Source organism: Rhodamnia argentea, chromosome 6, assembly GCF_020921035.1.
Source record: "Rhodamnia argentea isolate NSW1041297 chromosome 6, ASM2092103v1, whole genome shotgun sequence".
Lineage (NCBI taxonomy): Eukaryota > Viridiplantae > Streptophyta > Magnoliopsida > Myrtales > Myrtaceae > Rhodamnia > Rhodamnia argentea.
In genome coordinates, this window is record NC_063155.1 from 25635165 (window position 1) to 25650710 (window position 15546).

At 43.3% G+C, this 15546-nt stretch overlaps 3 protein-coding genes across 6 annotated transcripts; 1 reads left to right on the forward strand and 2 right to left on the reverse strand.

Annotated features, from left to right (window-relative positions):
• Positions 1-360: 360 nt before the first annotated feature.
• Positions 361-2046, reverse strand: LOC115757332 (wall-associated receptor kinase-like 15). 2 transcript variants are annotated; one of them, XM_048280952.1, is made up of 2 exons: positions 1102-2046; positions 361-749 (listed from the first exon to the last, which is right to left on the reverse strand). In XM_048280952.1, exons 1-2 carry the CDS (start codon positions 1994-1996, stop codon positions 691-693), a joined length of 954 nt encoding a protein of 317 aa, XP_048136909.1. In that variant the 5' UTR covers positions 1997-2046; the 3' UTR covers positions 361-690. The 2 variants fall into 2 exon arrangements, with proteins under 2 accessions (XP_048136909.1, XP_030553381.1); XM_030697521.2 differs by having other exon boundaries at positions 361-755.
• Positions 2047-7399: 5353 nt separating this feature from the next.
• Positions 7400-12810, forward strand: LOC115757275 (tetratricopeptide repeat protein 38-like). 3 transcript variants are annotated; one of them, XM_048280946.1, is made up of 14 exons: positions 7400-7545; positions 7629-7781; positions 7900-7998; positions 9020-9121; positions 9494-9637; positions 9832-9926; positions 10000-10129; positions 10208-10312; positions 11437-11561; positions 11646-11697; positions 12039-12128; positions 12210-12294; positions 12373-12437; positions 12528-12810. In XM_048280946.1, the coding sequence occupies exons 1-14, from the start codon at positions 7450-7452 to the stop codon at positions 12612-12614; spliced, it is 1428 nt and encodes a 475-aa protein (XP_048136903.1). In that variant the 5' UTR covers positions 7400-7449; the 3' UTR covers positions 12615-12810. The 3 variants fall into 3 exon arrangements, with proteins under 3 accessions (XP_048136903.1, XP_030553307.1, XP_030553324.1); XM_030697447.2 differs by having other exon boundaries at positions 11455-11561; XM_030697464.2 differs by having other exon boundaries at positions 11458-11561.
• Positions 12811-12945: 135 nt separating this feature from the next.
• On the reverse strand, positions 12946-15499 carry LOC115757228 (LEAF RUST 10 DISEASE-RESISTANCE LOCUS RECEPTOR-LIKE PROTEIN KINASE-like 1.5). The gene has a single exon (XM_030697376.2). It carries the CDS (start codon positions 15317-15319, stop codon positions 13367-13369), a length of 1953 nt encoding a protein of 650 aa, XP_030553236.1. The 5' UTR covers positions 15320-15499; the 3' UTR covers positions 12946-13366.
• Positions 15500-15546: the final 47 nt, after the last annotated feature.

Genomic DNA, 15546 nt, shown 5'->3' on the forward strand with positions numbered 1-15546 from the left:
GCCAAGGCCGACCTTTACAATGAAAGTGATTCCGTTTTCAGTGGGCATCAAGCGTAACGCCTCTCAAATGCGGGAATCATATTCGGTGCGATGTATCATATTGCTCTCAATGTGGCCAAGGAGAATTATTTAATAGCGTCTAGCTTTGGAAGCCCGTCACTTTTTAACTAGAATAAACTCGGCTTTGAAACAACGGCTTATAGTGTTCCCTAGAAGTCCTAGATTCCAGGCTGGTTTTGCCCCCGAAACCGGCAGTATCGGATCCAGTCTGGGCACCATTCGGGCCGGTCTCTCGGAAAAGGGGAAAGCAAATCGGATCTCTCGCGAACCGGATCGGGTCGGACCGACCATACTGGTTCCGGGGCCCTTCCTGACTCTACCTCGGGGTGTTGTACAGCCGGACCTATGTGACTCCGGTTTGCGAATCTCATTAGGAAGTAAAAAACCATTTCTAGCTCCTTGGTCATACGAAGATCATTGTTGGAGTGAAGAAGAAGGAAAAGAGAGAATAGCGAGGCTATTGTCTGTCTGTCTTTCCATAATTCAATTGTCAGTGAGCGATGACTTGGTTTTCTTTACATCATTAATCGCCGGAGCAAACACGAGTTTCTCGCGGCTGAAGAATCACCAGCTTCTCCGCGCAAAGCATGGCTGAGACCGGGCGCTTTATTGTGAACTCCATCGATGGTTTTATGGCGCTCGGATCATGACCAGCGACAAAATGGAGACCACTGAGTGAAGCAAAGCCCCTGTTCCTGAAGCAAAAATTAGCAGATATGAAGAATGGACAGCCAAATCCGAATAAAGAAAAGATATGTTGTAGAACCATTGTGTAGTCAATGTACCGCCTACAGATGAACGAATCGACAATAGAGAAATACTATATTTGTTAAGTCCGATTTCCAAAATTCATGTACCGATTGAAGCAGCGGACTGTTACAGGTCGTCGAATATGACCCGTTTGTTTAATTGACCACTTATAGTCTGCCAGACTGTCGCATCATTTAGCATGCAAATTTTATAAACCAAATTTAATTGCCTAAAATTCCCATGTCCCATGGTAAATTAGTTTTAGTAGACAGGCCTAAGGTTTATGCTAACCTGTATGCGGAGCAAGAATGTGTCCGGGAGCTTCACTCAAGGACGACGCCACGAAGAAGCAGTCTGAGGTGGTGTTCAGCCCGCTTTCGGGGCAACTACACACGAACGTGTCATAAGCCCCGCCATAGCCGCAAGCCCCGCCGCTCCTCTCACACTGGGCGCACGAGCTCGGGTATTCGTTATACACGTTGAACTTATACTTGAGCGCGATCCCGTACTTCCACCGGTCGGGGTCCAACTCCTGCCCGTCGAAGCTGTAGAATGCCGAGTACGAGCTGCACTTGAGTTTGCCGAGGTCCATCTCGTAGGCCGGCCCGAGGTCTACTGGCGTGTACACGCAGCACGAGGAGATAGGCTGGTTCATCATGCTTATGGCGTGGCACGAGTACAGGAAGCTGCATATGGAAGTGCCCTCGGCGTCGCAGAGAGGGGAGGAGGAGGAGGAGGAGGAGGAGGTGGAATTCCCCGGGGCGGCGGGGCCGTATATGGGGGAGGTAGAGGTGGAACAGTCCAGGAGGGCGAAGATGGTGTTGTCGTGGATGGAGAAGGGGGCGTCCCAGTCGAGGCCGAAGCCGCGGCTATCCTGGGAGCACGCGCACGTGGACATGGTTGGGTCGGAGATGTAGATGACCTGCGCGGCATAGTCGATGGCGGTGACGGGGTAGCACCCCGTGTGGGTGGTTAGGGTGAGCTCCTGCTGCGCCTCGTCACAGGTGGTGCGGCTTTGGTAGCGGGGGTCGCCGCAGCCCGGGCCGCTCCCGAAGGGGTAGCGGAGGGACTGCTTTCCGCAGGCGGTCCGGCAGGTCTGGGCGGAGGTCGAGGGGATGAGGAAGAGGGCGGAGAAGGCGAAGAAGGAGATGAACAGCTCGGTAGGAGAGGGATTGAGTCGCTTCATGTTCTTTTTTTGTCTGAGGTTGAATGCGTGGAGTGGGAGGAGAGGAGTTCTGAGTGCTGCTTCTATTTTAAGCGAACTGGAAGGAGCTTAAGCGAGCGATCGAGCCATGTTTTGTAAACGGGTTTTGCTAAAATAACCGTTTAACGTAATTTTTTTATTTTTATTTTTTGAAGGAAATAGACCACATAATAATTTATAATAATTTATTTTTTTATGTTAAAAAATGTCACTTAATCATTTCTCTTCGTAAATCCCACATGATTTACATTAATCTATTTATTATGTGTGTGAGATCAATTTTTTTTATGACGTCATCGTTCATTAGTCCAAAGTCATGAAAGATTTTTTTACGAAATAAGAGAGAGCTAGAGCCAAAGAAGTGAACACAATTCATCAGTTGCTTGCTATGGTATTTTATGGGATTTGCCTAATCTTTCATCTGAACAATGCTGGATCCGAGGACCGGTCTGCACGGATTTGCATCTGATCGTTCCAAGCTTCCGTTAGGGAAGTCCAGTGGGGGGGAGCATGTGCTCTTCTCTCTTCGTTTTGCATTGATTCTTTGTTTTTTTGGGGTTACTTTCGGTAGCTTGGCTCTCTTTTTCTATTCCCCATGGATGCTTTGTAGTCTGGACTCTTCTTCCTGCTTCTATTTTTTCTTTTTCCCTTTTTTACTTTTTTCTAATATCGTGACGCGCTTCCTTCAACCTTGCTCTTTACTAATTCACACGGATGCTCTTGCCCTATTCAAATACAATAATACGTATCAACTTGCAAAATAATCGGTATGGCATCCGCATCTATTTTAATTGGAAGATGCGGTTATTCAAATGAAAGACGCGGCTAGTCCGATTCAAAAGGTTGAATACTTAATCAAATTCATTGAGAGTTGGAACTATTGTTCTTCACCACTTACCATATTGTACAAATGTCGAAGGAGCTCCGGGAGAGCCCCATGAATCAATTAAATCCAGACCCTATGTAGCTCTAATCCAAAATGATTTGCAGGCATTTGGTGCGGTTCGAATATGTGATTTCCCATTTCTGAGTTGAAGATCCCATGACATACTAAAAGTCGACCGCGTTAGTCCTAGAAGTTAACCGTTACAATTAGTACATTTAAACTTGTAGCCTCTCTTATTTGATCGCATAACAAGTAATCAAATCCGAGTAAGATCTAAACCATTCCTTGTGATCGTGCCATGGTCCTTGATGGCACGGATGATCACAATTACCTAAAAAAAAAAAAAAACACCTTCTTCTTGAAATTCGCTGTGTGTTTGAAGAATGGCAGGCCATAATCTCGTAGTTGCAAATAAGGTTTGTATGCATTGCATCCGCAAACGTGCATCGTTCGATTCCATAAACCTCGGTAATGTCGAAACAATGCGTAGGATCATGTTAATAACACCCCTCTGTAATTAATTACTCTATTTTAAGCTACCTCGTAATTCGAGAGAAGCAAGCCACTTTCCGAGCACGTGGACGATTAAATGCCACCGTTAGGTTTTACTTGAACATGATCTCTATAGGGGGTTAGAGGGAAGAAGACGACGCTACCCGTAATGAGAGGCGATTTGCTTTCTTGATCTAATGCACGGTTCGCGCTAAATAGTTGAAGAACCTAATCGAAACAATTGAAAGGTCAAGGATGTTTTTGCACATCAAGCCAGGATTAAGAGATTTAAACCAATTAATTAACATTTGAGAAGTGGCATTGCGCATTGTCTAAAAGTTTATAAACAAAACAGATTTCTTAAGTCCTTAATAAAGAAACCGAACCATCCTAATCTTCTGCCAGTCCAGAATAGAAGGCGAGCCACAAGATTTTTTAGGCATCAAGACTTGAGCGGAGAGCACTTGGAATCATAAAAGAGCTTTTCCACGAAAACCGTATTGCTCTTCGCGCCGTTGAATGTGTAATGATGATGTTGGTACCATAATGGAGGATTTAATTGCATAACTCGCAGATCAATCATTCCTCATATATGAGAGTAGAAAGACACTTCTGTCGAAGCCGGGGGAAAAAAAAAGGTACACCCAGGTTCCAGTTGCTTTTCGAAAACTAAATGATTTAAAAAAAAATTTCTTAAAAATGATGTTGATATCGGTAAAAAATAAATAAATAAAAATATTTTCATTATTTACGAAAATACTCATCAATGATGAAAATATTTTTTATCAATTAATTATTTTAAATAATACATGTGATCGTTTTTAGAAAAATATTTTTCAAAATATTTTTTTTTTGCGAAACAAATGGAGTCCAAATATTGCATTTCTTATATTTGCCAAACGACTTTGGTGTGCTAAATTGTGTTGAGATCACACAATTCGATAAGTCGATGAAATTGTATTATGATTTCGATTAGGGTAGACACCGTGGAAAATCCCAAATCAGTACACCTATAATAAATTTACCCCAAATTATTTTTTGACCATGAAAAATTTACCTCAGACTATTTTTTTGATATTGGTACTTTTGTGACAAATTTATACTAAATTAATTTTTTTGAACAAGAAAAATCTCAATATGGTACACCTATAACAAATTTACCTTCCATTAAATTTGATTAACATAACGAAAAATCTCAAATTGATATACCCGTGACACGTATACACCCGTGAACTGTCACATGCCATCCAACTTAAGTTAGATTTAACGAAAATCAACGGAGGGTAAATTTGTAATAGGTATATCAGTTTTGGGTAAATTTATCATGAATGTACCAGTTTGAAATTTTTGGTCGTCATGAATTTGTTATATATGTATCGGTTTGAGATTTTCCGTAATATTAACCCTTTCTTTATGTAAATAGTATCGAGTGATTCGAGAAGGATTTCAAAGGCCAAAATGGATCGACGTGCAAATCCAGGACTGGCGAACAACTTATTGAAATTTCAGCCAATTCTGATGAAGTTTTTAAATTATTCTTTTTTTCGAGAAAATAAACGCATAATGAATCTACTTTTCCATTGTCATCCAACAGTTACCTGCGAAAGACCGTCTGTGGTGCACAACACACCGTCATTGACTATACTGTTGTCTTATTAAAATTCTGTTTTTTTTTTTTTTTTATAGCTTGTCGATGCTCCGTTTTACAGTTTTCTTTCCCTCCTAGGTCTTGTTATTTTTCAAGGCTAATCATGACCCGTCAACCCAATTTAATAAAAAAACCCTTTAATCAGAGGAAATTAACGGTGGTGTGACGATTCCAATCAGATAGTCCTGATTTTGATATCAAGTTTAGATTTTTTTTTTGGTCGAATATCAAGTTTAGATTAACCGTGCAATTTATTCTAAAAATTCAAAATGTTATGCTCCGTAAAACAAAATATAGGATTATGGGCACTAATCATTCGTACTAAATTTGGAATAACCCAATTTTCCAAGTAATATCTTGTAATTTTGAGAAAATTATCCAAAAATCCTATTATATAACGGTATGTTGAATCATAAACTTTTCAATCGGATCAATTTAATCCTAAACTTTTTGAAAACTTGCTCATTTAATTCTAAAAATTTTGATTTCTGACCAATTAAGACTGAAAATCACGGACGTGAAAAGTTTTTACTGTTTTTTTTTCCTTTCCTTTAATTTTCTTTATTCTTGTCTTTCCTTTATTTTTTTTCTACCATTGGCCATCGCCAGGCCTTGTCAATGGCTAGCGGAGGTCGTCGGCCTCAAGCGAGGATAACTCTCACTGGAGCGGGCTAAGGCCTACCCTTCCCTCTTGCCTGAGGCTAGCAAAGGCGGCCCTCAACATCCTAGGCATGGGTGTCTCTCACTTGAGCTGGCAGGTGCGAGGCTTGACGATAGCCGGTGGAGAGTAAAATGGAAAAAATGAAAGAAAAGGAAAAAATCACGAAATTAATGAAAAAAATAAAAATTATTTGTGTCAAGCACCATCATATCATGTAGGACGGTTGATGCCGACTAAACCGCAACGTCGCCTATTTGAGACCAAAATTGAACGAAAAGAATAATTGGCAAGTCGTCAAAAAGGTTTAGAACTAAATTAACACAATGCAAGGAACTTGTTAGCCTTATAATCTAACAGTATTGTCAATAATTTCTGACCGCACGATCCCAATTAACGAGTATTTTATGCAAAATAGACTGTGATGGTGTGAAAATCTATGGTTAAAATTGTACCGTCCCCGACAGCACTGTCAATGAAACTTTCCTTAATTGAAATGTTTATATCCGAATTGACCGCCATACAATAAATTTATAATTTTTTGGATAATTTTTCCTCTCATATTTGCCCATTTGGACACTTCCTATTAGTTGCTCAATCAATGCCGGCCTCTAAGGCACTTGTTGAGTAAATCCTGTTTTTTATAGCTTGATCATGGTAGAGATATTGCCGGGGGATGTGTAATCTCTAATTGAATGTGATGCATTTGCACAGAGAGCATCCAACAGTTTCAACTAGGGGTGTCGAAGGATCTTCAGAAAACTATAATGGCTGTCGGACAAAAGAAAAGATAAACCTCACCCTTTAATTATAAACCCGTTGATTTTAAGAGTTTATATAGGAATTATTTAAAAAAATAGGAGATGTATTCTAGGATCATAGAAGTCCCCTTCCAACAACGATAGCAACTGCCCAAACTACTCCTAATACCCTAGCCCGGAATAAGAAAAGGGAAAATGACAAAAATAATCTTTAAATTTAGACTTAATATGTAACATGGTCCATGAACTTTTAACTTATTTAATATGGATACCGAATTTTAGTTTAATTTACAATATCATTCCCGAACTTTTAATTTGGATAATGTGGTTTTTGAACTTTTTGTATATGTTCAATTTAGTCAATGAATTATACGAAAACGTTCAATCTCGTCCTTAAACTTGAATTAATGAAAAGATAATATCGTACGTTTTTATATAGTTTAGGGACTGGATTGATCATTTATAAAAAAAAAAAATCATGGACCATATTGAATAAATAAATATTGCATATTGAGTGAAAAAAGTAAATGAAAAAATTTAGAAACGACGTCGAGTCAAAGTTGAATCAAGCACCATTTACTTAATTATACCGTCGTAAGAAAACTATCTTCTTACCATGACTAATGAACGATGAATCAAATTTGATATGTCCAAAAGTGGGAAGTCATTAGTGCTTTAAGGAGAGAGAACAGAGCGGAAACAGACAAATGACCACGTAGGAATCCACGAAATCTTGTTGACACTCGACACGTACATTTATGCATATGGAGGTGATAATCCCACGGAATTCCAATAATTCCAGAACGACTTGTCCGAATCCACAGAGATAAGGCAAGCAGCTTCTATTGAAGAATCCGACACGCTTGAACTGCTCCTTTCGCCCTCGCCCCAGGATCTTCTCTCCTCTTTCTTCTTCACGAGCTCGACGAGGCCATTCGCTGATAGAAATCAGGTAGGAGGAGAAGTGAACAAGGACGAGAAAGGCGACGGATGGGAGGAGAGGGCGTGAGATTCGACGCGTGGGGATACGGAGTCAACGCCTCGTCGGACGACTGCGTCTCCGCCATCAACGCCTACTACCAGCAGGTTTGCGTCTTGGGGTTCTCTTTCTTGATGCGTGCCATGTGTTCGACGTAATTCTGATGCAAGCTTTTTTGGGGTCCGTGAAGGTGTTGAGTTACGGTAGAAAGAGATCGGTGATTCTTGAAGCAGTGGACCATGATGGAGATTGCGTTTTAGCTAACATTTTGGCTGCTCATTATCTCTGTTCTGCCGATCCTTCTCGTCTGCCTTCGCTTATTCAAGCTGCTAAGTCTCGTTTTGTGAGATACTCTCTCTCTTTTTTTTTTTTGGTGTGTTCTCTCTTGTTATCTGGAATTCCTACGGAGGTTAGCGGAAAATTTAGACTTTTCGTCCGTTGATAAATTTTCCGCTGGGCAGGAACAAGCTACGCCATATGAAAAAGCTGTTTTCAATGCTGTCAGCAGTTTGATTTCAGATAACAGAGACGACGAGGCCGCTTTCGAGCTGCATCAAAAGGTTTTTTGAATTCTTTCTTTTCTTGTTAGTGGGAAAAAAGTGTCTCAGTTTCTTGCGTAAGGATTTACATCATCGATAATGATTTCTCATAATTGCAAACTTGTCTTTGTTGGTCTTTTTATTGCTTGTTTTGCAAGTGAGAAAATGCCTTCATCCTAACTATTTAGTTAACCATTCAGACATTTGCAGTATGAAGTTTGTTTTGTCTTGTCAAAATGGGTCTTTCATATCCTTTTGTAAGTCATAATAGCATGACATGCTAGATAATTATGTTGATTGGCACATCTTGTTAACATTGCATCTGAGAGCACGTTAATTTGTGTCTGGTCGAAAGACCTTATGTTAGTCAATATTGGACCTCACCACCCATCAATGCATGGTGTTCTTTGTCTCATCCTCACTCTAGATGGTGAAGATGTTCTTGATTATCAACCAATGGGGTTATTTACACAGAGGAATGGAAGAAGTTGCAGAGTTGCAAAAAATTGAACAGTTATGCAATATCTGCCTTATGTAACATGTTGGGATTATTTAGCTACTATGCTCACAGAAACATTAGCCGTAAAATGGACTGAAACAGCTGGGGAATATTCTAGTAACTGACAGAGCCTACTATTTAAGAGAACATTTGTCAGAGTTTGAGCCGTATAGTTAGCCAAAAGGGTCATGTATGGAATGCTCATTGAAGCAGAAGAAAAACCTCGTTAGATGTTCCCTTGCCTTTGCTTTTCAACTCGTTTATGTGAACATTGCTTATCAAGAAATTTGATCCGTTGAGGATCTAATAGCAGAGCCATATATAGATGTGGAGTATTGTGTGTGCGTGTGCATAGACAGGCACAAAAGAAGTTGATAATATTTCTGAATAATTGCTTATGTCACTAAACAATATATTGTGTTAGTTTATTCCTTTCTGTAAGTTGTCTTGGTACTTAAAGCAAGTCCCAAAATTTTCATCCATTTCAGTATTTAGTGTGGCTCCGAAGTCCACATGCGACATTGTCTCTTTCATTGTCTGCAGCTCTTAAAAGATTTCCCTAGAGATTTGGTGTCTTTGAAGAGGGCTCAAATATTATGCTTCTACATGGGTCGACCGGATCTTTCCCTGAATCTTGTTGAACAGGTTGCTGGTTCTCTTTCTTCCTCCTTCTTTTTCGGTTTTAAGTTGCATTTGTAAAAGAAACGGACTTTGGTTGGCACAATACTAACTGGCACTAGTCCTGCAAGGAAGCAAACTCTCTGTAATCTAAGCAGTACACAAATATGAACAAACGCAAAGATATAAAGTGCCAATCCTCTGTCAAATGTTTTATTTTTGTCAATCATTCCAAGATTAATATATACATATGTATATCGTTATTTTTCTGTGCCAGCTAGTATAACTGCAGCTTTATTTTTCTTGAAGAAGCAAAACATTTGATTGGTCATCATTTTTTCTATTTCACCTATAATCACACCCGTAGTTGCTGATATGATGATTTCCTTAACTCAACAGGTTTTACCAGAGAATCAACAAGAAAATTACGTGTATGGAATGCTTGCTTTTCCTTTACTGGAGCTTGGTCGAATGGCTGATGCTGAAAAGGCAGCAAAAAAGGGTTTTGAGATAAACAATGAGGATTGTTGGGCACAGCATGCCGTGAGTATGATAACATACTCCTTCTCCGCTTAATGATTGGAATCTGGGATAAATCCTTGAGTTTGTTTTCAGCTAATGGTTTTTTGAACAATTGCCTCCTTATCCAGCAAGTAGTTCTGAAGGCTTCAAATACGATGACTCTTTCTTTTCTTGATGTGTTATTTCGAAGTGATGTTGTTTATGTCCTTGTGCAGTTGTGCCATGTTTCCCAGTATGAGTGTCATTTTAAAGAAGCAGTAGAGTTCATGGAAGCATGCTCGCCATCATGGAGCCCTTGTTCATCATTCATGTATGAGTATCAATCAATGAGAATTATGATGAATTCCAGTATTCTTGTTCATAATGTAACTTTTCATTTTCAGGTTGACTCACAATTGGTGGCATGTAGCACTCTGCTACTTGGAAGGTCATTCTCCAATCAGAAAAGTCCTTGACATATATGATAATCATATATGGAAGGAATTGGAAAGGCCTGATGCTGTGCCTGCCGAGGTCAATATCTATTCTCTTAGTTGACTTGGTACATTGATCATCTTGACTATGAATTGACTAGGTATGCTATGGATTCAGGTGTACTTAAATGCTCTAGGTCTGCTGTTGCGGGTTCACGTGCGTGATCACATAGATGTCTTTGAGGAACGCCTAAAAGTACTAGTCTGCCGTTTGACAGATCAAGTGAGTCATATCGTATCCTTGTTGTCCAAGAATTTAGTGACTGATTAGACTGCATTACAATAATAAAGCGCAATATTGACTGCACAATTAAGGGGATAAGGGTAATGTTTGCTATCGGTACCTCATCTATGAAGAAAGTTGTGCATACATTTCAGAATTGTGTAGCAATGATGTGAAGACCATGTTTTGCTTGTTTTGCCATAAAAAGGAAGCAATGTGAGCAGCACACTCCAAGATTGCTAACCCTTAGCATCTTTGAGTGCACAAAGAGAATACGCGCTGCTCTCGCTGCCTTTTCTGCCTTCTCTTCCTTTTTTCTCTATATGAGAATCTTTTAGGGAAATCAAACATATGGTCTTTCTTTCCTTTTGCCTCCTATTGGATTTGGCTGAATTTTTTCGACATCTGAACTGTTGAAGAATTGGTGGTTATTACAGAAAATATTGCTGTGTCAATGGTGTATCAGAAACCTTCTCATTTGCCTTGTATAAGTCTGCTGTGCACAACAGGTTTTTCCCTTCAAATCTGCACTATGATCTGCTTTAATCCTCCATGTGACAAGGATTGGGAAGCAATCAAATGGCCTGCATGTGGATTGCCAATATCGTTTGCCTAGAGTAGTATTGACATCAGATTGCTGCATGGTGGTTTGCAACAGTTAGCAGATGCTCGTATTAGTTGCTAGAAATTATGTTGTTCTATGGGGCATCTTCTGAGTGTTGCTAGATTTTGTGATATGAGAGTGTTTGAAAGAGACAATCCCCATGGAAGTATAAGTATATTGACACATTGAGCAACCATATATGTGCCTTTAATCGGATTCTTTGATCTATGCTGAATTTTCATAAAAGATTCTTCTTTTATGACCAACAACAACAACAACAACCACCACCACCACCACCCCCCCCCGCGCGTGCGCGCCGGTTCCTCCTCCTCCCCAAGGTATGCGAAAGATGCTTCTTTATAAATAATTACCGTGTTACGTAAGTGGGAGATATTATGTCTGAATGATTTCTGTATGAAAAAGGATTCTCTTATTTTTGGCACTTGTGATTATGAAATCACGTGAACATTCTTTTCCACATCATAATTCAGGATCTTAATAGTTCGGTTATGTATGAAAGTTTGCTAAATTTTTTCAGAAGACTTGGTACATCGAATGGCATCTTGATTTGTTGACTTTATGGGCCTTGGCATACTCGGGAGAACTTTCTATAGCAGAAGAACTATTCAGTGGCCTGAAATCCAGGTTACGAGGATTTTGCTTCTTGCAACCCCACCTTTTTTTTTTCACAGCTGCCATTTGTTTATTATAATTTATTTATTGATGTAGATTTTCCAGGATGAGCAAGAAGAAGCAATCATATATGCATAGTGGGATCCTGGTTTGTTGAATACTACTTTGCACTTCCATGCATGGCGACTTTATTATTTAGGAGAATTAGACTTTTACTCTCTTCTAGTATGCTTTTTTAACTTTATTTCACTTGAACTTGCGGTCTATAGTATTCCACATTATTTTATCACCAACAACCTTTCTAATCTAGAGGCATGCATGGGTTTAAACGCTTGATTTGATCAGCTATTTCCAGTCAACAGCTGAACCTTGGTTCTTAAACTTCAAGGCCTCGTTTATACTGTTATTGGTTCCGCATTAGTTTCCTTTCAATTTTCTGGTGCCGTCGAAAAGATTGCTTTATTTGAATGCGAAAATCCACTACTTCAGCTTGCAGAAGCTATATTTGATTATGGGAGGGGTAAGTATGAACAAGCCTTGGAAGTGCTGGGTCCAGATTTTGATGCCAATAACTGCAAGGTACTCTTATGAACTGGTGCGACTGAGGTCTCTTTAGACTATACTGTGTTGAGGATCGACTAATACATTTCATCATGCTAGATGATCGGGGCATCAGATGAGCAGCTCGATGTATTTAATGAAGTGTGGTTCATTATGCTACTAAGTACTGGACAAGCTACAAAAGGTATATCATTCACTTGCTTATTTGCTGTCCAAACAGCATGTGGGTTTTCTTCTGATTCCGAACTCTCGAGTGCTGCAGCGACTGAAGCAATCGAGGAGCGGATTAAGAAAAGGGAGGGCGCTCCTTTCTTGTGGCAGCTGCAGGTACTGCACTCGACCTTGATAAGAACACTCAGACAGAAACCATCTCATGCACCTCATGACTTTTCGGCATCTGTCTAAATCTCATTTCAGGAGAGAGGCTACAAGCTGATGGGCAAACCGGAAGCCACTGTCATAAGCGAAAAGCTCCGAGCCATGGAAAGTGCATATTTCAAGTAGCTTGCGACTTTACCGACATTTTCCTTTCTCTTTTTCCCTGTTGTGAGATGAACGCAGTTGGCTTGGTGTAAATTCTATGCTGGGTCGGAGCACCACCGATAGAAACCCTTGGTCAATGCCAGTCCGTGTCCTGCAAATTCTGCAACTCCCTTGAACCTCGATAAAAAACTTACTTGGAATACAGTCTGATTGGAAAGTACCCTCTTTTTACTTTTTACCTCGACTTTCCTTACACGAAAAAGGAGAAATTACTCATTAATTGTTGGTAAGGCGAAGCAGGAAATGATATTATGCATCAACGATTCTAACGAGCAAAACAGAAGGAAACCGACACGGCCGAAATCGATCTTTCCATTAATGACCTTAATCATAACCGCCCATTCATTAAGCATTAATGACAAGCGTAGTTCACTCTCTCTCTCTCTCTCTCTCTCGCCCCTCCTTGTCTTTTCGGTGGCAAAACACAAACCCAATCAAATCTCAGAAGAGTTCAAAAAATCTGCGTGCGAAAGCCAAGAAGAACAGAACAGAACAGAACAGAGACATGTTACGAAGGGAAGACAAAAAGATCTATCAACGCCACCCTATAAATCTCTGCCTCCAGAGATGACCACACTATCTTCTGACAACAACCTCCATCCATCATCACGCATCGCCGGTCAAACTTCTCCCACATGCTTTACCCCATCTCTTAAAATTCGTTGTCTCCCAATAATTCTTCAAATTTAACAAAAATACTCCCGCCCCACAATTCATTCCCTTGCCACGTCGGCAGGGACCACTGCCGCGGCGATATTCAAACCGGGCCCACCGCGCGCTCGCCCCTTGATCCGCCTGAGCTCCTCCGCCACCTCCCGCGCGTCGGGCCGGTCGTCCTTGTCCGCGGCGACGCACCGGAACGCCAGCTCAGCCACGGCGGAGACACCCTCCTCCATCGCTGCCTCCCCTCCGCCGCCAACCGCCATCGCGGGGTCCACCACCTCGTGGAGCATCCCCGTCTGTATCCGCGACACCACCAGGTCGGCCAGCGCCATCTCCGCCTTGGCCCTCTCCTGATCCACCGCCTTCATCCCCGACAACAGCTCCAGCAGCACCACCCCGAAGCTATACACGTCGCTCTTGTCCGTCAGCCGGAATGACCGGTGGTAGTCCGGGTCCAAGTAACCCGGCGTCCCCTGAGGACCAGTCCATATGTACTCTGAATCGGTCGTAGATGATGGGTTCCCCGTCCTGTCGAATACCAACAGCCTCGAGAGCCCGAAGTCACCGACTTTGATCCTCATGTCCTTCTCGACGAATATGTTCGACGACGTTATGTCCCTGTGCACTATCGGCGGAGTCACCGAGAAGTGCAAGTACTCGATGGCCGTGGCGATCTGCACCGCCATGTCAAGCCTCACCGGCCACGTCAGCGAGCCTTTCTTGTGCGAGCTCTTGGGACCGTGGAGGTGGTCGGCGAGAGTCCCGTTAGGGACATAGTCGTAGACCAAGAGTAGTCCTCTCGGGTCGGAACAGTACCCGTGGAGCTTGACGAGATTCGGGTGGTCGATCGACGAGAGTATCAAGATCTCGTTGCAGAACAACTTGGTGGAGAACGCGCGCCCCGCCGCCGCGGCGTTGTGGTGCTTGTGCAGGTGCTTTACGGCGACGGTCCGGCCGTCTCGTAGCCTCCCCAGGAAGACCGACCCGAACCCGCCGTCGCCAATCTTCCGTCTCGGGTCGAACCGGTCTGTGGATTCCTCAAGCTCCTCGTAAGTGAACACCGGCGGGAGGAGGCTCGCCAAGCGGTGGCGGCGGAGGAAGACGACGTTCGGATCTTCCTCCGAGGAAGAGGCGGCCCCGAGCCGCCTTGACCGGAAGATCGTGACGATCCCCGAAAACAGAAGCAGTAGGCACGTCAAGGCGAAGATGAGCCCCAGCGCAGCAACGCGGTTCGGGTTGCCGCGCCGGATCCACGGCGGCGAGATCCGGGACTGCGAGCGGAAGCAGATAAACTGCTTTCCCGGGTCGGAGGAGTTGAAGCCGCAGACACCGCCATCGGCCCGACAAGCGGGGCAACTCGCGAAGTAGGAGTCCTGAGCCGAGTCGAACTCGACCTCGATGCCAAAGTTCAAGACATTATCGAGATAGCCAAGAACGTCAGCTTGACAACCCTGCTGGGAGCTGAAACGGTGCGCATTGGACCCGCAGTCGCGAAGCAGATTAATAGGGCTCTTGATGAGCTTACACTCCCACGGGCAGCGACTGCAATTGGGGAGGTTTGGCGGCGGGCAGGGGCGGAGCATGGAGAGGCGCGAGCAAGAAGAGTCAGAGATGCGGAACGGGGATCCGGAGAGCGAGATGGTGCGGCTCGGGATGGCGGAGGAGCGAGGCGGCGGCGGCGGCGACGAGCAGTTGTCGAGGGAGGAGGGCGGAGGCGTGGGGCAAGGGGAGAGAGTGAGGGACGAGGAGTTAGGGTCGTAGCGGAGGAGAGAGAAGGAGAGGCCGTTGATGGAGAGGAGGGAGTGGGGGGAGGCGCAGCGGATCTGGAAGGAGGGGTGGCCGCAGCCGGGTAAGGCGGAGAAGGGGTAGGGCGGGGCGGAGGAGGAGGGGAAGGGCGGGCACGGGTCGCCGGGTGGGGTGGAGCAGAGGTGGGAGAGGGCGAGACGAGGGGCGAGGATCAGTACGGCAACGACGACGAGGAGGCGGAGCGGGAGCGGAGGCATGGTGGCGGAGAACGAGTGGGAGAGAGCGAGAGAGTGAGAAAAGGGTCAAAGTCAATGTGTCTAGTGAGAGAGAGAGAGTGAAGATGGTGGGGGGAGAGAGAGAGAGAGAATCACGTGAAAAGAGGCGACGTGAAGACAAAGCTCGAAAAAAAAATGGCGGACATTGACGGAGGAGACCAACGCCTCACAGTCACAGCGGTCTTTCTTTTCCTTCTGTCTGCGCATTA